The sequence below is a fragment of the Balaenoptera borealis genome (genome assembly GCF_965194805.1).
Source record: "Balaenoptera borealis genome assembly, chromosome: 2".
Lineage (NCBI taxonomy): Eukaryota > Metazoa > Chordata > Mammalia > Artiodactyla > Balaenopteridae > Balaenoptera > Balaenoptera borealis.
The window spans coordinates 89,947,653-89,971,750 of NC_138867.1; the positions used below are offsets into that span (position 1 = coordinate 89,947,653).

The following is a 24,098-nucleotide window of genomic DNA, read 5'->3' on the forward strand; positions in this document are numbered from 1 at the left end:
CTCCAATTTATACATAAGGAAATCAAGTCTTCAAGAAGTTTAAATTTTAAGTGCTTAGGGCTTCCGTGGTGGCGCAGTGGTTAAGAATCCGCCTGCCAATGCAGGGGACACGGGTTCAATCCCTGGTCCGGGAAGATCCCACAAGCCACGGAGCAACTAAGCCCGTGCACCACAACTACTGAGCCTGCACTCTAGAGCCCGCGAGCCACAACTACTGAAGCCCACACATTGCAACTACTGAAGCCCGCATGCCTAGAGCCTGTGCTCCACAACAAGAGAAGCCACCACAATGAGAAGTTCGCACACCACAACAAAGGGTAACCCCCGCTCGCCGCAACTAAAGAAAGCTCGTGCAGCAACAAAGACCCAATGCAGCCATAAATAAATAAAAAATAAAGATCCCCTAAAAAAAAAATTAAGTGCTTAAGAAGAAATCCACAACTGGTGAACTGGTAATTGGTAATTCTGGAATTGAAATCTCTACCTGTCTGATACAAAAGCTACCTTTCCTCAACCTCTTGATGAGAATAAGCATCAAGAGGTCTGTCACTGTGTGTTCCTTTGTCTGACCTGTCCCACAGGAAAGCATCAGTTACTTCTCACAAGAAAAGTACATCCCTTAATGATATGACAGAGCACAGAGAATCAAAGATTTTTTTAAAGCATCTTGTTTATTCTTATCTCTGCCTCTAAGTGTAAAACTATTTGATGTTCTCAGAAAACTCCAGCAGCAGACATGGTCACTATTTAAAAGAAAAACAAAAACACCTGGAATGGAGATGAAGGACAGTATGTAGCGAAGACACGTTTCTTGGTTTTGTGAAAATTATCAACAAGATATCATAAAAAGGGTACATATGAAAATACATTCTTTTGATAGAAAACCATTGAAATTTATGGCTATTATCATTTCTAATGGGGAAAAAAAAAGGAAAGAGCCTAAGTATTCACCAATAATGACGTCTGTAGAACAGAATATGTGGTATAGTATTTTAAATAAAAACGTATGTCCTCAAAAAACTAAACACAGAACTACCATATGATCCAGCAAATTCACTGCTAGGTATATATCCAAAGAAAACAGAAACACTAATTTGAGAAGACACATGTTGTTCACAGCAGCATTATTTTAAATAGCCAAGATATGGAAGCAACCTACGTGTCCATCAACAGATGAATGGATAAAGAAGATGTGGTAGGTATGTATATGTGTACACAAACACGCGCGCACACGTGCACGCACGCGCGCACACACACACACACACACACACACACACACACACACACAATGGAATATTACTCAGTCATAAAAAAGAACAAAATTCTGACATTTGCAACAATGTGGATGGTCCTAGAGGGGGTTATTATGCTTGGTGAAATAAGATGGAGAAAGACAAATACTCTATGTTATCACTTACATGTGGAATCTAAAAAATAAAACAAACATGCATAAAACAAAACAGAAACGATTCACAAATATAATGAATAAACTAGTGGTTAGCAGTGTGGAGAGGGCGGGGGTGGAGGGGGCTGGATAGAGGTATGGGATTTTGAGATACAAACTACTATGCATAGAATATATGAGCAACAAGAGCATATTGTACAGCACAGGGAAATACAGCCATTATTTTGTAATAACTTTAAATGCAGTACATCAAGAAAAAAAATACTGAATCACTATGTTATACACCTGAAACTAATATAATATTGTAAATCCACTATACTTCAATTTAAAATTTTTAAATAAAAAAGTATAAAGAAATAATAAAAAATTAAAAAATAAAAACATATGCATACATATTTGTATGTGCATTAAAAGTTTTCTGAAAATAATCACCACAGGGATTAACAGGAAGTTCTCACTTTTCACTTTCTACTTTTCTATACTATTAGAATTTTGTAAACATGCATAAGGAATTTTTATGACAACAAGGGTTATTTAAGCCTCTTATATTTCTTAGTATTTTATAAAATCCTCCCAAATATTCTTTTAACTATGGTTAGCTTTCAATATTATTAACAGTGTGACAGATAAATGACTAAAGAAAAATATCTTACTATTCACTTAACATGAGACTACCACTTTTACATAAACTGCCTGAGGTAATATTTTTATTCATTCCTCAAAGAGAAAATCACCTCATGGGCACTTGCCCAAAGTCACTCAAATAAGATACAGAAGCCCTAGTTAAACTTATATCTTCCTAATTCAAGCCTCAAAGCACTCTCCATTATATCACAATTGCCTATTCAAAGAAGATGGTGTTTTATGTTAAAATAAGCTTATATAAGTACTTCGGTTTGTATTCAGGTATACCCCTCCTCTTTCCAAAAAGGAATTGAGACAGTTCATGAAAATTCACCCTACAGGAGAAAAACAAGTAGAAAATGAGGCAAGGGAAAATAAGGGTTAAAAAGAAAAGTTATTCTATAGTAAAGAAATTCTGAGTGCTTTTAGATGAATTACTAGTATGTTTCTTGATTTCTAAGACGCCAAAGAGGGAAAACAGACCACAACATCTTTTAAAAAAATTCACAGTGCTTCCCTGGTGGCACAGTGGTTAAGAATCCGCCTACCAATGCAGGGGACACAGGTTCGATCCCTGGTCCGGGAAGACCCCACATGCCGCAGAGCAACTAAGCCCGTGTGCCACAACTACTGAGCCTGCGCTCTAGAGCCCATGAGGCACAACTACTGAGCCCGTGTGCTGCAACTACTGAAGCCCATGCGCCTAGAGCCCGTGCTCCACAACAAGAGAAGCCACTGCAATGAGAAGCCTGCACACTGCAACGAAGAGTAGCCCCCGCTCGCCGCAACTAGAGAAAGCCCATATGCAGCAATGAAGACCCAACATAGCCAAAAATAAATAAATAAAATAAATAAATTTTTAAAAAAATTCACAGTAGTTAAAATAATAAAGGAAAGCAATTGGTCAGAAGTCTAGCTTTCCCCTTTGCTGTACACCTGAAACTAACACAACACTGTAAATCAACTATACCCCAATAAAAATTTAAAAAATAAATAAAAATTCATAACATAACCAAAAAAAAAGAAGTCTAGTTTTCCCCAGTACCAAGCCCAGAGGGAATATATAACTGAGGGTTCTCATGAGGCAGAACTTTGTGTGATATAGATGACAATCTCCCTATAAATATCCTGATAATAATTAAAACATTAAACCAATGGAATGGGGAGGGTGGGATGAATTGGGAGATTGGGACTGACATATATACACTATTATGTATAAAGTAGATAACTAATGAGAACCTATTTTATAGCACAGGGAACTCTACTCAGTGCTCTGTGGTGACCTAAATGGGAAGGAAATCTAAAAAAGAGTGGATATATGTATATGTATGACTGATGCACTTTGCTATACAGCAAGAAACTAACACAACACTATAAAGCAACTATACTCTAATAAAAGTTAATTTAAAAAAATAATGAGAAAAAGAACCCAATGGAATAATGCCAAAACTCAATTCATTAGACTTAATTCTTCAATTATTGCTACCCATATACTACTCAAGTACTACTATGGCTCAATGGAACAAATCTATCTTTAACAGCAAAGTGTCTTCATAAAAAAACTAACAGAACAAGTCATTGTAATGAATATAGCATGTTTTATACTACATAATAACTCCTTTAATTTTAATCTTCAAAATATTTCACCTTAATTAGGTAACTAACTTAGAGGTTATCATCATTAGCAAATAAAATATTATCTAGATGTCATTATTTTCAAATTCTTACTATTAAAATGTAGTTTTCAATATAAGAAAGGCTAAGAGTCCAGGCTCTAAAGCAATGGCTTTGACAGGGGGATATTACTGTCCCCCCAGTGGGCTCTTACATAAGTAAATACAAGATGGAAAGAAATTGCTCATGCTAATTGAGTTACTTTATAGTAAGTGGGCTGGCATGACCCAAGAAAAACTGGCTCTAGAAGCATAGTGCTGCATATGTGGTTAGTACTCAATAAATGGTTAATGAATGAATCAGTGAATGGTAGGAGATAGGACTTATGGAAAATAATTAATTGATCCATGTAGCTAATAACCATGAAGGAGCCAAGGAAAACATATTTTCCAGAATTACACGACTTGTAACGACAGCACCATTAATTTCCAAGCTTTCAATATCATTTTCTAGGGTATAAAATGTCATTCCACCCTCTAACCTTTGCCTCTAAATTTAGCTTCTATTCTCCCAAATATCATAAATCAATGTATTTAATAATTTGTTTCCATTAAATTATCTAAATGACCAGTCTACACTGAGAAAAACCAAGAAAGTATACCATTATATCTTTATAAAGCTATTTGACATTTCTAAGAAGCATGCAAGGGATTTACTGCTTTGCTTCTTCAGGTAGGCCTCACATTACAAAACACTGAATAAACCTCAATGGAATGAACTATGTGCAGCTTCTCAAACTACAACCCTAAACACTTTATGCCAACTGTATTTGTCACTCAAGCAATCTCACTAAGATACATTTTTGAGAGCAAAGACAAATCAACACTCCACATGGACCTCTTAGACTCCTTCACGAGGCAAAGAAGCATAATCCATCAATAAAGAAAGAGGAAAAAATCTCCCTTTTAAATTCAAATTACATTAATCCGAAATCACTTCACCACCTTATATTATTTTGTATATATGGAGACAAATATATATTACATATGTATGTGTGTATAAACACACATATATACACATATATGAGCTCTCCATTTAGACTGAAAATCTCCTAAAAATGGAGATTGGTACAAAAATTTATTCTATATTCCACATTCTTGCAAATATGATCAATCATAACTTGTTCAAAGGAAAAAATCTGTGTCAAAGTTGAAATGTGCTAATTTGATCTCCAATAATATTTTATTAGTTAGCTCACTCAACATTTATGTATCATTAACCATTCTGAGTACTGACTATTCCTAGGTATAATCAACCACATTTCCAAAGGATTCACAGAAACAAAAAGGCAAATTTTTTTTAATACTACATGTTAGAAAATAGCAACTGGAGAAAAATCCACCTACAGTTAAGAAAATATTTTGTTTGATTTGATTTCACCAAAACTTGTATATCAGACCAGTACTGAATTACTGACCAATCTGATTAAGCTGGGGAAAAAAAAAAAGGACTCTCATTTTTCTACAAATTAGTAGCTCTAAAATCACAGGAAGTCTTAAAATCAACATAAATATTTAATGCGGTTTTTTCCCCCCAAAGAAGTTGTTGTTAAATCACAGTACATCTAGAAATCAAAGAAATATAGTACAATCATCTTATCCTTATGAAAGATGACAATGGTTGGATTTATTAAATTACTAGTGATACTCTAAGCTGATAAGTAAAACAAAAAGGTCACTTGGTAAGGTTAAAATTCACTTACCTCCATACCAAACAAGTGATTAGTTAGATATTCCTGACCAGCTACCTTTACCACCTAAAAGAGTTAACTTTTCTAACCTGTAAATCAATTCACAGGAATTGCTACAACTGCAGCAAACCAAAACTAAGAAAGAAAAGACCTCATTTCGCATATATATGAATATAATTTATAAATGGAAGGTGCAAAATGCAAGGGACCAACATGTAGTTATTGTACCTGCAATTGAAAGATCTAAAAAGAACATGAAAATGCAACAGAGAATATCTTAAAAGTTAGATTTAAATAGTATCAAGTTTAAGATCAGAAACATACTTTCCTTACATTAATTTACTAAATTATACCACTCTTAATATGTTAAAATACCTGCTAAAGCACTACATTTACAGTTCATCAATGACCTCTTTAAAAATTTATTTGATTAAAAACAAGTAAAAACTAAACAATTTATTGTTTAGGCAAATATACACAGGTAACAAATTGGGGAAAACGGTAAACATAAAATTTAGGATAGTGGTTACTCCTAATTACCTCTGAAAGGGAGTCAGAGATGAGAGAAGAAAAGAATACAGAGGTAGATGAAAGTTACTGGAAATACTCTAATTCTGGGTTTAGATAGGAGGTTCTTGAGTGAATGTTAAATAACTTTTAGATAAATTTACTTTCATAAGACAATAAGATCATGCATGGACAAATTAGGATAGTATGCCATGAACCAAAGATTATGACTAGTAAAATTTTATGCTGGTGAGGTCCATTTTGAAAAATTGACATTTACTTTAAAAATTTACTTTTGACAAATGTTTCTTCCAAACATTAATATTAAAATATCAGCAAACTCAACTCCTTTTTGCAAATATTCAGACTGAAGGACAGACTGGAGGGATGCCCTCAGACAACCAAGAGCCAAACCAAAATCATTCTCCTTAAATCAGAGGAATATTATCATATTGGTTTCAATTTTCAGTCCTTCAAAGGCAGTTTGGGGCAAACATGTGAAAAAAATGATCAGAAACAAAAAAAAGAGTCTAACTGTATTTAGATTGTGTATTGAATCTGTATTAAGATTTCTTAAATTTTAAAAAGCTTCCAAAATAGATATGGAATCTTAATTTATAAAACATTTTATTCCAAATAAAATTAATCAAATAAAAAATTAGGACACCTGACTCAATGCCAACATTAGAATTCCTAAGTCAAACTACTTAAAAAGGAGACCCTGAACGCTTTATGTAATGATAAGTCTATCTAAACGCCAAATCAGAAATATCACTATTTATAGGTATGCTCAAATATATTATCCTGAAATTGCTCAAGCATAAAATGTATTTATAGCTAACAGTAGTCTAGAAGCCAAATATTAATTTAAAGGTAATACAACATAATATATATTGTTTTATATTCTTTTATATATCTAAACGTATAAAGGAAGACTTACGTTACTTAATTATCAAAAATAAACAAATATGAGACTTTTGGCAAAGAAGAACAAATTATGAGATTAAAAATCACTTTTAAAAGGCTGACCCACTAAGATTCTTTATTCATCTTACTGGAAAATCAGTATTTTCAAATCAATTCTTATGTGAGGGCAAACGACTGTTAACTATGAGCCTGAATGAAATTCGGCAGTATTTAAAATAACAAAAGTTGAGACACTGAAATCTAGTAGCAGTCAAATCTTTGCTCTTAATGTAAAGGAAAACATCATCATTAAAATTTTTAGAAATATGCCTCAATTGTCAATTTATCCACACAGAAAGCTAATGAAAGATAAAAATACCATCCTTGTTCTAGACTTTAGTCACATACTTCTAAAGATGAAAGGGCAGAGAAAAGAACCACACATACAAAACCCCAATGAGATTGTCTCAAATTTTTTCAGCTGACTTAGAAAGGGTTACCTTAAGAGAAAATACAATAATAATTTATAATAATAATATAATAACAATAATTTTCCCACTTAAGGGTTAAGAGTTAATTCAAATTTTTTGAAATTAGTGAGGTTACTTCCAAAATTTTACCACTGAAGGGTCCTACTATGTGTCAAGCTTAGCACTATCCACTTTGTTACCCACCATTATAATTATATAAATGTTCTGATTAGTTATAGTTAGATGCTTGAAAGAAAGAGTTTGGTGACTTCCAAGCCTGTAGTATACTGTATTGAAACTTGCTTGTTCATTAGTACTATCTCTAAATATATATTGATTACAAAGTTAGTATGGTTAAGTCTTTATATTTTTTTCAACAGAGAATGACTCTATAACCTCTAGATAATTAAAGTAAAAAATTTAAACACCCAAACTGCTCAAGAACTAGGATGTAAAAATCTGTACTCCAGTTAAGCTTCCATTCTGACTTCTAATTCACTGTACATCAAAGAAAATCAACTTGCCCTGACACATAAGGACTATTCCCTTCAGTGATCAGGCAGGTGTTGAGGCCAGAAAGAGAGCCTATTTTCCACAGCCCTTTACCTTGTTTGATCACTGGTTACTTTTGATCTGACACTGCCCTCTCTCTAGTAATGACTTCCCCCTCATAGACCCTACCTCACATCTGTCAGAAAGAATAAAGGGCATCAAACTGAGACCTGACAACGCCTATGGGCCATGCGATGGGCTGCCAACTGAATGCTCCCCAGCTCCCACAATTTCTAATTCAGTTTCTTTTGTTCTGGTAGGTACAGGGTTAGGGTACCAATGACAGCAGAAAGGATTACGCACCAACTGTGAAACCAAGCCTTCTTGAATGTGTATCTTTTATCTCTGCTTCTTCATCTTCTTAAATGCTGCAAACTTCATGGTGGTTACTATGAAATACATATTCAACAAGTGCAATAGAAAGGTTGTTTAAATCCTTTTCCAGGAGAAAACAAAGGACACAATGTATTGTAATTCAACTATAAAGCTTTAAGGAAAAAGTTTCAAACCTATGGTGTGAGATTATTAAAGGCCAGCTGTCAAAGAGCATGTTAATTGTAAACGAAAGACAAAAGTTTTATGAGGACCACTACTTAGTGCCATACACCATCTAAAATGGAAAGGTCCCCTAAAACAATGCACATATTCAGAAGAGGCAATCATTTCAATTGTTAAATTATAGATTCTCACACTAATTTGGTACTAACCAGTACTGAAAACAAGTTCCTCTAGTCCTGTTTAAAAAATGTGGTGAGTATATGTAATCTTTTTTTAAAAACAGGCATTAGTAACAATCACTTTTAAATGTTAAAATTTTTAAAATTTGGCCAAATATAATTTTGACACCATTTTACTAATAATTTTTCAACTGTCATTAGAATATTGCATGAGTTCTTGTATATTCATTAATAAATAACCTTCTACACACACACACACACACACACACACACACACACACACACACTGGTGGAGAGCTCATTATCAGGCATGCAATAAAAGGATTTGTAGGAAGCAGGTTTAGAGGCCTTCTAAGATCACTTTCAAGGCTAAGTTACTAATTTTTTTTTAAGAAAGGAGGGTCAGAAGAAGGAAATACATGATCAATAATATAGCCATGCAAGTTGAATGTACCTTTAATACTATAACGCATAAAAACAAATAACTAACTTTAGACATTGACAAATACAGAATCTCAAAGGTGAGAGGGAAGCATTAAGGTGATCACAAGTTGACTCTAATGACTGGAGAAGTTAGTTTCTAAAACAGCTAAAGAAAGATATGCCTTGATGGAGAGAAAGGAGAAAGGCTCTCACATCTGAGAATTAACCTGTGACACTGGGGAAATCCATACACTAGACTGATAATGATTAACCCCTATGAAAAAGACTATATGTGAAATACCTCCTATTCTAAGACTGATCAATAATCAGCACCATTATACTCTTTAAATTAAAAAAAAGCCTGTCTTGACTCTGTAATCTAAAAGTATCATAATATAAAGTACATTATAAACATGTGATTGTTTTAAATAGACTTTAATATATGAAAACAGATGATGCCTACATACACACTTGGACTGACTTTACAGAAGAAAATCATCTAGGTATACTAGAAAAAGCACTTCTAGATTGAAAAAACAAAACTTAATTCAAGGTTAAACAATTCAGTAGGCTGACCCAATACTCGCCCATTTTTTTCCTTAAGTTTTCCAAATGCCACTTAATTCTCCAAGAAAATGAAGAAATAAACTGCACTATTCTAATAAGATACCTAGTTATGCTTCCTTTGGGGTATTCTTTTCCTAATTTTTGATTCTACAAAACCATTAGGACATATTAAAGAACAAAAAGATAATAAAATAAATGGAACCAATTTATGATATTTAAAACTAAGAATTTTATATAAAGTATTAAAAAACTGTCAGTGTAATTTCTGCGTGTCATATCATGCTCAAAGCAAGCAATGTCAATGTTCTAACTACATTTACTGCCAGATATGCTTGATGCATTTTCTGGGTACCAAGCAATCAAGATATGTATCAAATATTATATTTAATTTATCTCTTTCTAACTGCAACAATACAAGCAAGCTCTTCTAAACAAACTCAACCATAGAGGCTATTTGTTAACTTTCACCTTTTTAAGAATCAAGTGATGGAATATGACAAAAGAAAAAGGACCACAATTCTTAGCAAGCTTAAGAGATTTTTGCTAGGGTTTTCTGAAAGCAAAAGAAGGAAAATGCACTGGTGGAAGCACTGAAACAATTCAAATATCCTCAATGGAATGTAAACCAAGAAATAAAAATATCTAACAGGTAATCTGCAATAAAAAGAACTTTAAAGCCACAAGCGTCAACATTCACTCTTTTTTTGTTTGTTTGTTTTGGCTGCGTTGGGTCTTTGTTGCTGCGCATGGGCTTTTTTTCTAGTTGCAGCAAGCGGGGGGCTTCTCATCGCTGTGGCTTCTCCTGTTGTGGAGCACAGGCTCTAGGTGCGTGGACTTCAGTAGTTGTGGCACGTGGGCTCTACAGCGCGGGCTCAGTAGTTGTGGCCCATGGGCTTAGTCGCTCCGCGGCATGTGGGATCTTCCTGCACCAGGGCTCGAACCGGTGTCCGCTGCATTGGCGGGCAGATTCTTAACCACTGCACCACCAGGGAAGCCCTCAACATTCACTTTAAAAAAATCATTTCTTAAAAACTACTTAATTCTTGAAGAGGACATACTTATTTGGGATTTTACTTCCTCAAACTATGACTGCCATTCTTCTGGTAAGAACACTAATGAAGAATCACTTCACAATGCTATAGAATGAAACATATTTCACCAATTCCGTTGTTAATAAAAATTGAAACTTGTATACTAAAAGCTGTATTGTATGTAAATATCAAAGTATAAATAATCATACTTAAAGTTACTGACATGTGCCTCATTAAAAATATTAATTTTTAATAGCTTTCTTTTTGGCACAAAAAGAATTTTTCCCAGGACAAAACCAAAAGGATTTGAGAATAGAATGGTTCATCTTAATGAACCTTTTCAGAAAATGTGTAATTTTTATGTAAAAAAAGATTGATTTTTAACCATTTAGTCAAAACATTGACAAATACACAGTCAGTTACTAACTACAAGTTTACAAAAAAGACAATCTCATCCCCATTTTCAAGGAGCTTACATGACTAAACTGAAGCCTTGAAACCTACAACAAATTATCAATGGATTAATAAGAAAAAATAAAGGAAGCTGACAGACTATTGGAAAGTAATAAATGTGGAAGAATTATTAAAGAATATTTGACCAAAAAAAATAATATTTATCTCAGCTTGAACACATACTGGAAGAAAGCAAGATGACAAGAGAAAATGAAGACTAAGTGGACAAGTTAAGAACGTAATGAGAACAGAGACAACTAACTGGAGAAATCTTTGTAGTTAGCCACTACAGATTCTTGAAATGATGAAAACAGTATTTTAGCAAGAGTATTTCTGTGTTGTGGATGTGAAAAAATAAAAAGTCGATCTTTAGAAATGTCTTAGGTCATGACTGAATTCAGTGGAATACGATATACCATCATCTTTCACACTGCTTTCCGTTAAGTTCTTTACTCATAAGCTTATAACAATTGTAGTTTATAAAATGTATAATAGATTACACAATGGAACTGACTACATTTACACATGATGAAAAAAATACTTAATATATCAGTGAAGAGGGGTACATACATATGTGTATGTGTATAAAATTGTGTCCTGCAATAACTTAAAATATATGAAATATCAAACTACTCATAAGTATCTTCAAATATTTAAAGTTAACATTAACCTAGTAAATAGATATGGAATTATATTTTGATTCCCATTCAGAGAATCTACAAATCACAGCTCCACCTAATTCTACCATGTTCTCAGAGGAGTTAAAACAAAAAGCTAGCATTAAGTGATGAAAATATTGATAATTTTATAATCTGTAGGCATTCATGTGGGCATTTAAACAACAATGAATATAAATATATACCTTCCTCTTTATTTTCTCAGAGATATATACATTCAATAAGAGGAAAATAAAAGATAAGAATAATCATCCAGATACAGCTCAATTAGAAGGACTCTGATATATAACTATTTTTCTTTGGATTACAAATTCTCAATATATTCATTTATGTATCGTATTATAGTGAATGATAAATACCTAGATTTTATGCTTAAATCAAAAATAGTCAATAAAAACCTGGCAATAGACACTACAAATTTTCTACCCCCAAGAACTCTCCATAACTCATTTCTATCATATTTTAGAAACCAAAAATAGTGAAGTAGAGTACCCATTAAAGAAAAATACTGTATTGATCTTTTCTACAACCTAAATTTTATGTGGCTACACAAAATAAGAAGCAATAGGAGGGTTAAAAAAAATAATATCAAAAAAGTACAGATTTCATCTGGCCTCATATTATCAGCTACTAAAAACCAGAAGGTACAGTCCAAGGGAAAGATTTTACCCTAACACTCTCATCTGAGCAACTTCGTATTTAGACCTTTAAAAAGAACTTGAAGAAAGACAATATAGGTAACATGAATAAGCAAAATCTGTAGCAGAAATAGGAACAGTAGTCACCACTCAGGATGCCTAGATGCACTTTCATGACAATGTATCTTTCTGATAATAATGACAAGAAACTGCTTGAAAAGAAGCATCTTATCAACTGGTAACCAGATTCAACTATAGTTTGTAAAAGATATTCAGAAAGGCACATCTTAAAAAAAGAGAGAAAAAGAAAAAGAGAAGGGGCTTCCCTGGTGGCGCAGTGGTTGAGAATCTGCCTGCCAATGCAGGGGACACGGGTTCGAGCCCTGGTCTGGGAAGATCCCACATGCCGCAGAGCAACTAGGCCCGTGAGCCACAACTACTGAGCCTGCGCGTCTGGAGCTTGTGCTCCGCAACAAGGAAGGCCGCGACAGTGAGAGGCCCGCACACCGCGATGAAGAGTGGCCCCCGCTTGCCGCAACTAGAGAAAGACCTCACACAGAAACGAAGACCCAACACAGCCAAAATAAATAAATAAATAAATAGCGTTCCCTTAAAAAAAAAAAAAAAATAAGAAAAAGAGAAATTCTTCTCCCCTTAAGCCTAATCACTAAAACATTAAATGGGATTAAGTCTTGGATATCCTAAGACTCTAAGACTCTAACACCTCTGTGATAGGTAGATGAAGAAAAATATAAGCCAAAACTTCTCCCGAGATCCAAGCAATACATCTCACTTGTTGACTGACGGTCTAGAAAGGCAGTTGAAGAATGTGTGCTCATAAATGACAGGCTTAATGTACTCCCAGCATTCCACCGCCATCTAACCTTATAAAGTTTCTATTTGCTAAGTCTAATGACTTGGCTCTTTATCTCAACTCATTATCAACTGTTGCCAACACTTGAGCACAGAGACTGAGACAGCACTTTCATGTTTATATCTGAAAGATAATTTGATTTGCTCCAAAACTCTTTGTGATTTTTCTAATATGCACTCCTAAAAGAAATAAACAAAAATTACATTTTATAAAAAGGATCTAGGGGCTTCCCTGGTGGCAGAGTGGTTAAGAATCCGCCTGCCAATGCAGGGGGACACGGGTTCGAGCCCTGGTCTGGGAGATCCCACATGCTGCGGAGCAACTAAGCCCGTGAGCCACAACTACTGAGCCTGCACTCTAGAGCCCACGCGCCACATCTACTGAAGCCCGTGCCCATGCTCCGCAACAAGAGAAGCCACCGCAGTGAGAAGCCCGTGTACCGCAACAAAGAGTAGCCCCCACTCACCGCAACTAGAGAAAGCCCGCGCACAGCGATGAAGACCCAATACAGCCAAAAATAATAAATAAATAAAAATAAATTTATTTTAAAAAAAGGATCTAAACTACAGAATATATAAGTGGAAAATAACACCAGCAAAAGAACTGCAAAACTAGGAATAACCTACCAACTATAAATTTTAAACCCAAAACAAACTGGATATTTTTAGTAATCTAGAATTTGATACAGAAAAAATTTTTTAAGAATATGTAAATACTATTTAGAGTCTCCTATTTTTAGCTATAATAAATTCTGCATTATCAACACTGGAATATCTGCATCAGAGTTTTTAATACTAGGCTAGCTTCCTCCTGCAATCCTGTTTGCATCTGAGCAACTCCTATCATCAGTTGATGGGCTCCCAAAATTTGTGAACTAATTTTAGTTATTACTAAATTAATATAATGTTAAATAAATATGCTGGGTAAAAAAAAATAATGCATTCCAAAGAAAAATTATTTGGATATTATCAAAGCCACTGCTTGCCCTCTACCAAACTGGTTCACAGGGGAAGAAAAATATACATACACACACACATACTCATTCTTTATGGTTTTCTATGCCTTTCAAATGATGGAATACAATTCAGTCATGTTCTTACCAAGATACCTGATAGATAAAAAAGATACCCACAGGAGAAAAATAGAAAATAGAAAAACAGATTAAAAAAAGAGACGGTAAGCTCTAACAAAGAATATATAACGAATAAAAATTTATTTATTCTTCAGACTGAAAAATCTGCCAAATAACATTTTAACTTTTTTTTCAAGTGGATCTTTCAAATATCACTGAACAAAATAAAACCAATTTTATTAATCATAAGAATGTACAAGTCAATGTAATTCAGACAAGAAGAATAGAAATTATACTCTAGTTGATCAGAACTCCATATTGTTAAAAAAAAGTATTGTCCCAGAAAATACTCCTTGAGAACATTAATGACTCTGGCTAGATAAATTTGATACATGAAGAATGGCATCATTAATATAGTAACTAGATCAAAGAAACTTACTTATTTGAAAAGTCAGAAAACCACTGACTCTGCATCTTTAACCTATTTTTCAAGCTTTTATTTATATGCTTAAATCCACCTTCTTTTTGAAGCATGTTCCCAAAATACTGGAAGAAATTCGTTTTTAAAAGTATGTTTAATTCAGCAGTAAGCCATGTGTCACTAAACCAACATTTATTGAATGACTATTATGTGCCAACACGCAGGCGGATGGGATAAAAAGATAACTAGATACTCTCCACCCTCAAAAGAGTTGACAATCCATCAGCAAGATACAGCTGTAAACCGTAATTACAGTTATTCATGGAGAGCAATTTGACATTATCTAGCAAAAATTTCAAAATGTACCCATCCTTGCTCCCTTTAATTACATTTCTAGAATAGATCCTAGAGAAATTCTCACAGATAAGCACAGAGAGTTGCACAAAGATTTTATTGCAATACTGCCTATAATAGCAAAACAATGGAAGCAATATAAGTGTCCCTCAATATGAAATGGATAAACAGGAGATATATACATATATAGGATACTAAAAGTTTAAAAGAATGAATTACATATTCATTACGGCTAGATATCAAAAACAACTTAAAAGTAAAAATGCAAAGTGTAGATTGACATACTTTGTGAGACCAGATTTCAACCATATAGCATCAGATATAAACTATTTGGGACCACATACTGAACAATATTATATTGTTGTTCATGGTATCCATTACGTCTGTTAAAGCAGTTGTTTTTTTAAGCATTTGAGATCATCACAGTAGTTGCTTCTAGAAAGAGATAGTGGCATAACATGGGATGCAAGACAAGAGACTTAAAGTTTATTTGCTTTATTAATTCAAGAAGAAGAAACAAATTTAACAAAATGTTAACAACTGTCGATGTCTAGGTGATGGGCATATATATGTTATTACTCTTTTCAGTATTCCAAATTTTTTTAATTTCCTAAAATTAAAAAAAAAATACCAAGACCGAAAAATTTGATCACCTTTCACATTTGAAATCCCAAGTATAATCCCAATTACCAAGAGAAATATAAATTTCTTAGCATGACACTCAAGAAACTTAACAACCTGGTCCCTACCTTCCTTTAGAGACCCAACTATGAACACTTCCCCCACCAGCCTGATATAATCCTAATCCTACTTTAACATCCACCACTTATTAAACATTCCAAGCCTGATGCCTTATCTTTGTTAATGATATCACTTTCCTCAAAAAAATGTTTGCTTGAATCACAATTGCCACATCACTATATATCATTCAAGACCCAGTTATAAATGTCACCTACTATTTATAGGATTTCCTGATTCCTCCCTAATCTCTCACACAAGTAACTATTTTGCAATTGGCATTTCCATAGTGCTTATCACTAGAAAAGGATATTCCTTCTTTGGCAATATAACTCTTTTTTAATTCCTTAACACTTCTCATAGTGCCTGGCACACAGTAGGTATTCAAATGTTAACTGCACTGAATCAACATCTGAAACAGCGTTAAGGAACACAGTAGAAAGTTACCAGTTCATTAATCCATTAAAATTTCTATTAAATCTATCGGACAAAAATGAAACGGTATTTAGCTTCTGAATCCAAGTATCACAAAAAACACAATATTATGTTTTTGCCAAGTAAAAAATTTTGCATAATGAGTGCAATTCTACAAAAGTTCATTATGTTCACATTTATAGGATTAAAACCAACATTAAACACTATCCTGAAGACAGTTTTCCTCTTTGGTAATTTTATTAATTTTCCTAGAAAAAGATTTCAGTGTTATCTCCATTCGTACTAGCAGCTTCCCCTAAAATCAGTTATCATCCTAGCAAAAGGATCTTCTGCTCATGCTAATAGCTAATTTCCTCCTCTGATGTCTCACAGCACCTGACAGTTAAGTGTTTTAATGGGGATAATGCCTTTCAGAAATTACTGCTTGGTTCAAAGGCATATATGGATTAGCTCCACCTGTGATGTATCCATGCGATCAAAGGTCTTGAGGACAAACTTCTGAGAATCCAACAGATCTGGGTTAGAATCTTGACTTTGACATTTATCTGTTGTTCCTTAACCTTTCTAGGCCTCAATTTCTTCATCTGTAAAATGGAATAAAAATAAACTACCTCATGGGGACTTCCCTGGCAGTCCAGAGGTTAAGACTCTGCGCTTACAATGCAGGGGGTGCGGGTTCAATCCCTGGTCGGGAACTAAGATCCCACATGCCACGCGACATGGCCAAAAAATAAAAATAAATAAATAAAATTTTTAAAAAGTAAGTTACCTCATATGGTGGTTGTGAGGATTAATTATGTAAAACTACACAGTGCCTGGTACATTATAAACAGTCAATGAGATAACTATTATTAAATATTTTTAGATATCAAAAAATGACAGCAAAATACTGAAAGGTAGTATACAATAACAAGATGAAGTTTAGTAACTTTAGGTCACCTTCTTTAGAATGCCATGTTCATGCATCACTGTTTATTGGAAACTACCACTCTCGGTGTAAGTAAATGCCTCATCCATTCAGAGAGGAAAGGGCAATGAAGGTGAATATCTACCCTTAGAGACTCTGGAGGCTGAAGTGAGTACTTATAAAACGGAATTCTTCATAAATGTACATTATTTATGTCTGGGATTACAAGTAAACTCACTTCACAAGGAGTATCTGAGGAATAAGATAACAAGAATGTAGTGGGGGTGTTGGGGGGTAGCAGGGACCAAATCCCTTAATATATTAACTCTAAGTTGGACAGTAAAGGAGTCAGGAAATCCAAGCCTTAATATAATGCTGAATTAGTTACTGCTATTTAAGCTCTGATGCAAATGCTTACCTTACTTACCCTAGTTGATGATAACATGGCTACCAGTCTATTCACTTAGCTGCTGCAACAACCTCAAAATCACAGCAAGCAGCAAAAAAAGAATTAAACTGTGGGTAACTAACAGATGAAATCAGAACATAGTAAGTGACAGTAGGTACTGACACAGCCCAATTCAAACTGGTAGACTCCAGAAAGTGAACTCTGATAGGGAGAGGAAGAAAAAAAAAAAACATTTATCAAAGACTTCCTACGTTTGGGACCATAGATTTTGTACTTCACCTCAATCTCATTTAGTCTGATCCTCATAAGAACAAGTCTGAGGTAGTATTATATCTTTTCTACAAACAAGGAAATGAAAGTACAAAAATTAAGATAACTAACTGAATCACATGATTAAGAAACAGTAGGATCAAGATATGAATTGAGTTCAATTCAGCTCACACTCAGTATTTGCCTCATTCATCCCAGAAGGAAGCAGAGAGAGGTAAATTTAGGTCCTACTTCATATATGTAAGCCTCCAAAGGATAATAAAATTAAAAACAATGAACAAACAATGTTACAAATAATGTTACAGCAAGAGCCAAAGGACTATGGGAGATGGCACAGAACTGTAAAACTAGTAAAATAATTCACCAGGAGGTTGAAAAAAGTAAAAGGTCATAATTAACCATTGGGAAATCAAATTTTAACCAGAAAACATTTAACATTTCCCTAAAACTTTCTAAAATCTATTCATAATACATTACTACTTTCTTGGGTAACTCAGAAATCTATACTAGTTTCATAACTCAACTCTACAGAGTAGAAGGTGTTAAAAAAAAAAAAAGCCAAATAAATATAAGACAGAGATCTCTATCAAATACGCTGACCCTAGAACTTAGCATAGAAGCCATTTTCAAAATCGTAAAATCCTAGTACTTTAAAACATCAGGTTGGATAACAAATGTAGATAATCTATCTGACCCCATTATTTTACAGCCCAAGACGTAGGGAATGGACTTGAGGACACGGGGAGAGGGAAGGGTAAGCTGGGACGAAGTGAGAGAGTAGCACTGACATCTATACACTACCAAATGTAAAATAGATAGCTAGTGGGAAGCAACTGCATAGCACAGGGAGATCAGCTTGGTGCTTTGTGACCACCTAGAGGGATGGGATAGGGAGGGTGGGAGGGAGACGCAAGAGGGAGGGGATATGGGGATATATGTATACATATAGCTGATTCACTTTGTTATACAGCAGAAACTAACACAACATTGTAAAGCAATTATACTCCAATAAAAATGTTTAAAAAAAAAGCAGCCCAGAGAGCTTCTGTCCAAAAAGTAGAGAAGCAGAATCTGGAGCAAGGAGAGTAAGGAAGCAGAGAAAATATACTTAATGAAGTTTCTAGATCATCAATAACTATACACACAAACTAAATATGGCTTTAAAATAATTTTGTAGCCAGTACTGCACAGAAGTGATATAAATGCTATAGCTAAAAGATGGCAGACAGTTGGATATAATATGCTAGACACTCACTATAGTTGTATTCCTCAGATCTGTTTTTATAGTCTATACAACAGTTTTATAGCAAATGCAAAATACATCCATGTAGGTGCATGGCAGTTGTCTCACTCAAAAATTACTAAAACAAAAACTCACTCTTTGGGGGGAAGATTTTACATGCATGTTCTCAATTCTTTGCCTCACCATAAATCATTTGAGTACTAAGATGTCAGATCATTGTCCTCTTTCCACCTGAATAAAACTCCTTCTGATAAATACAGGAATCCTTTCTCTATGCTAAAGTGTACCTTACTTACAGTGCCACAAATAAGAACATTCAAGTATCTTGCTACTTTGTGTAAGATAGCAAGTTCACCTTGTAACACTCTAGATGCAACTATTATTTCATATTTTTAAAGAAAATTTCCCTAAAACCATCTAAAGGACAAAATTAAAAATAAACCATAAATATCTGCAGAAACCATGTACGAGCATTTTATCTTTATAGTTACATCAAGGACACAAAAGCTATGTCACTGAAATATACAAAGACAATGCTGCCATCTAAAGGCCAAGATATAATATGAAAAAAATGTATACTTAGTCATATACTGTCAACGTATATAAAAACAACCAATTTGATATTTTCAAGTCAGCAAAGTTTATACTTTAAAAAAGCACTATGCTACAATTATTTTTAGGCTACACAATAAAACTCTAATACTATTTTGAGAAGATTCTTTTTGAGAAGACTGATAAGAGAATTAGCGAAATAATTTAGCTAATGATCAATATCTGCACAGGTAAAGTTCTGTTGGCATCCTTTCAGACACAATATTCTCCTGAGTACTGAATATTTCTATTAGTTGTTTATCCTATTTAATGACGTTTATTATTTCTTGTCTGTAATTAAATATACGGTATAATTATATATATGCATATATAAATATTATTTGCCTTTAATCATACTATTATTTCTACTCATCCTTTTTAAAATATGTCATTAAAGGACTAACAATAATACATCTCAGAGTGAAAAAACCCAATCTACTTAAAATTGCAGCTTTGCAAGTAATTCAAATATTTCTCCTTATTTCATAAATTCTAAAAATACAAACTAAAGTTCCTATGGGAGACCAGTTGTCAACAGCTCAACTGTCCAACAGAAAGAGTTCATATTATTCTAAATTTCCCTTTCTAAAAACCTTAAATTGAAAGAATTTCATTGAACTGAACTTTACTTAAGATTTAGCAAAATCACTTCTAATTTGCAATGAAATCAAAATGTTTACTGAATAACACTACATAGGAAACTGATTCCCTTAGCATTTAAGTATATAACACCTTTCTAATGGACCACAATATTAAAGAAATTCGAACATAACTAGAACCTTCAAAACATATGGTTTAATTCCTTTGAAAAACCACTGACCAAAATTTTTAATGTGTCAAGAAAAATGTTTTTCTGGTTTTGCTCAACAAGAAAACAAATATTAATCACTCAACAAATATTCCCATTATGTGAGAAATATAAAAATTGTAAGCTGGGATTACCACCTTTTAATTTATCTTGAGTGTAAAGTGGAAACCAATGGACAACAAATATGGTCAAGTTCTCATAAAAACTACTAGTTTTTTATTGTCTCCTGTGAGTCAGAGTTTATACTAGACAATTTAAGGACATTACATCATTTAATCCTCAAAACCACAACCTGCAAAAATACAAATACTAATAACCCCATTTGCAAAGGAGGTTCAAAGATCTTAAGTAACTTTCCCAAGGTCACAATGCAAGTAAATGGATACTGGGATTCAAAAATTCATTCTCTCTTACTCAGAAGACCTTACTCTATCCACAAGAACATAATGCCTCAGGAGTGATTATTAAATTTGTATTAAATGTGAACAGGAATAGGAAGTATTTTTACTGTGTAATTTTACACAAAAAGGTAATTCTACATGGTAATAAAAGTGTTTACTTTTAATTCACAGTATTTCAATTTTTCTAACTGTAATCTTTAAAAAAAAAAAAAAAAAAGCATTATCTCACTTGAAGTGCTGAGGCTTCCAGAGACCTTTCAAAACTTACATTAATATGTGAGAGGTATTTATCAAATTTTGTAAACTAACTCCAAGGGGCAACAAAAAGATCTCGTTATTTTGTAGATACAGTTAAAAAGCAAATCTTCTTTGTAAATATACATATTCAGGACCACCTTGCCTACATTTTAATGTACAGTATTTTTCAACATTGAGAACTCTACTAATGCCTCCCCAGTGACAACTTTTTCTGTTAACCTGTACTATATACCTATCAAAGCAAAATTAAATGGATTTGGAATATTATTCAGCCATAAAAAGGAATGAAGCTCTGATACATGCTACAATAGGAATGAACTTGAAAAAATATGGTATGTAAAAGAAGGCAGACACAGAAGACCACATATTGTGTGATTCTATTTATATGAAATGTCTGGAACAGACAAAAATCCACAGAAAGTAGATTACCAGTTGCCATGGGCTAGAGGAAGGGGGAATGAAGAGTGACAGCTAATGGGCACAGGGTTTCTTTTTGGGATAATAAAACTGTTCTAGAATTAGTGATGATGACTGCACAACTTTGTGAATATACTAACAAACGCTGAACTGCACACTTTAAAAAGGTGAATTTTATGATATATAAAGTATAACTCAATAAGAGAAAATTACATGGCTTTAAATATATTTATAATATATAATAAGTGTAAATGAGTTACCTACACATGTGCTTAAAATATAATATAAAACCTATGTAACTACCTAAAAACAAGACTATCTGTCTCAATTTACTGAGTCCCATTTTACACCATACTAAGTGAAAGGCTCTATTTCACAAGCATACATCTTCCTGAATATTAAAAATTCCTAACTATCTAAAAGTACTACAATCCCTAGGGGAATCAGAAGGAACGACAACTACATACTTATGTTTGGCAGCCAAATTTAATTTTTTCAAATTAATTTTTTCCACTGTCAGAGTTTAGAAAAAAGCACATTAGCACATGCTAATGAAGAATTTTTACCATGTAAGTACCACATACAAGCACCCACACAGTTATAAAATCAATTTATACAAATCATTGTTTTGAGAAGATTCCTGATTTTAAGTAGAATTTGCTTCTAAACCATCAAAAAAAAAATAAGCAGAAAAAAATGTATAAGCTAAGTTATAAGGAATTCAAGAGTTAGAAACAAAATGAAAAACACAAGAATGGTAACAAGTACTTACTAATTTGTTTTCCTGCATGTATATTCTTTGTAATTTCAGACAGCCCTTAGCTATGACGATCATGCCTTCATCTGAGATCTTGTAACACTGGCCGAAATGAATATCTTTGAGTTCTCTGCATTTTGAGCCCAGCTGTAAACAAAGAGATTTGACTGAATGCTCCAAAAATAACAAAGGTAACATATTTCTAGTGGGATTTCCATATAATTTTTTTCAATAGCCATACCAAAGTTAAATAATTGTTTATAAATTACTCTTAAAATAGAATGTAGGCAATCTATCATTTAAAATAGTGTTGTGTAAGCCTTTTCACCTTCTAATTATTTCCTTGCTTCAACTGCCTCACACTATATGTCCACCTAGGTGCCTAGATTCCATAACACTTCAAATTCATGTCTTAATTTCTCTTGAGTCTTTTTATCATAGTCTTAGACTGAGTGGAACACAGGTCCAAGGAATAAAACCAAGGTCCAAGAAGTGAGACAAAGGTCCAGTGAGTGAACGAATATTTAATTCAGGAGATTCTACTTCTAGTTCTGATTGCCCCAATGTATCATTTTTCTGCATCGGCTCATTTACTCTGTGAAAGAGAAAAAAGACTGAATATGCTATAGCCAATATTCTAGTTAATACTTATTTACACACTTATTGCATAAACTAAAAAAAAAAAAAAAGGACTAGTGATTTCCTGATTGAAATCTCAAGTGTACGGTAAATAGTTACTGAACAGGTACAATGTTCCTCTTAAAAAACATTAGGTACAACAAAGAACAAATTACATAATTTCTTTTCAAAATCTACAGTAGAAATTAGATGATCAAAGCAAACTATAAATAAATGTTGTTTTATAAGTATTACATATAAAGAAAGTCATCTTAGAGATAAAATAAGAAACTTTAGTAAAAACCTATATATCAAAAATTGTCTAAAAAATTACATTAAGACAATAAAATCCAGTTTGGCAAGGGTTCAAAGTGTGCTGATACACCACTGGTAAGAGTGTAAATTAGGACTAAAAATCTTCTTGGAGGGCTAGTTAGCATAAATGAAAAAATTTTATAAAATTTGCCTGAAAATTATATGACTCAGCTTCTAAATATTTACCAAAAAATGTAAGAGGGATGGATAATTGGATAGATACATAGTGAAGTCAACATACTACAATGTTAATTATACAATCTATGTAGTGGGTATACGGGTGTTCACTGTAAAATTCTTTCAAATTTTCCATATATTTAAAATTATTCACAAAGACTACTGGAATAATTAACTAAAGGTGTTTGGTAAGATTTAGCTATAAGAAATTAGCACAAGAATTTTTTTTTAAATAGTGAAATGCAGAAAACCTAAAGTTATAAATTATGGTGTTTTCATAAAATTGAGTATTATATAGCCATTAAATTGAAGTAAACACTTGACAAATAAAAATGAAAACTGTACATGTTTTTATAATACAATTTAATTTTTATAAACAAATTAGGCACATTTAAATATACGTATACATATTTAATTATACACATGTATATAGAAAAGAGATAAAATATACACCAAGGTGTTCACAGTGGTTATTTCTGATCAGTGCAATAATGGGTACTGTTCTTTTTTTCTTTTCTATCAGTCTTCTCACATCTTTTTAAAAATAAATATTATTTTTGTAATAAAAACTTTCAAGTCCTGTTTCAAGTAAAGTAATGATATTATCAGAAAGATATGCAACTTCGGTTAGTTTTTCCAGGGATGGTGATATATACAAGCCATCTTATTTTAATCCAGGTAACACTATAACCAATTATATATTCCACTAGAAATGTAAACTCCATGAAGACAGAAGCTT

The 24,098-nt window shown here is 33.2% G+C and overlaps 1 protein-coding gene across 7 annotated transcripts in view; it reads right to left on the reverse strand.

Moving 5' to 3' along the window:
- Positions 1-24,098, reverse strand: part of FBXL17 (F-box and leucine rich repeat protein 17) — a 464,528-nt gene that overhangs the window by 411,870 nt on the left and 28,560 nt on the right. For all 7 annotated transcript variants that reach the window (XM_082376783.1, XM_082376782.1, XM_082376784.1 and 4 more), the window contains one exon: positions 22,265-22,396. In XM_082376783.1, coding sequence (XP_082232909.1) covers positions 22,265-22,396 — 132 coding nt within the window. The remainder of the gene's footprint in view (positions 1-22,264; positions 22,397-24,098) is intronic.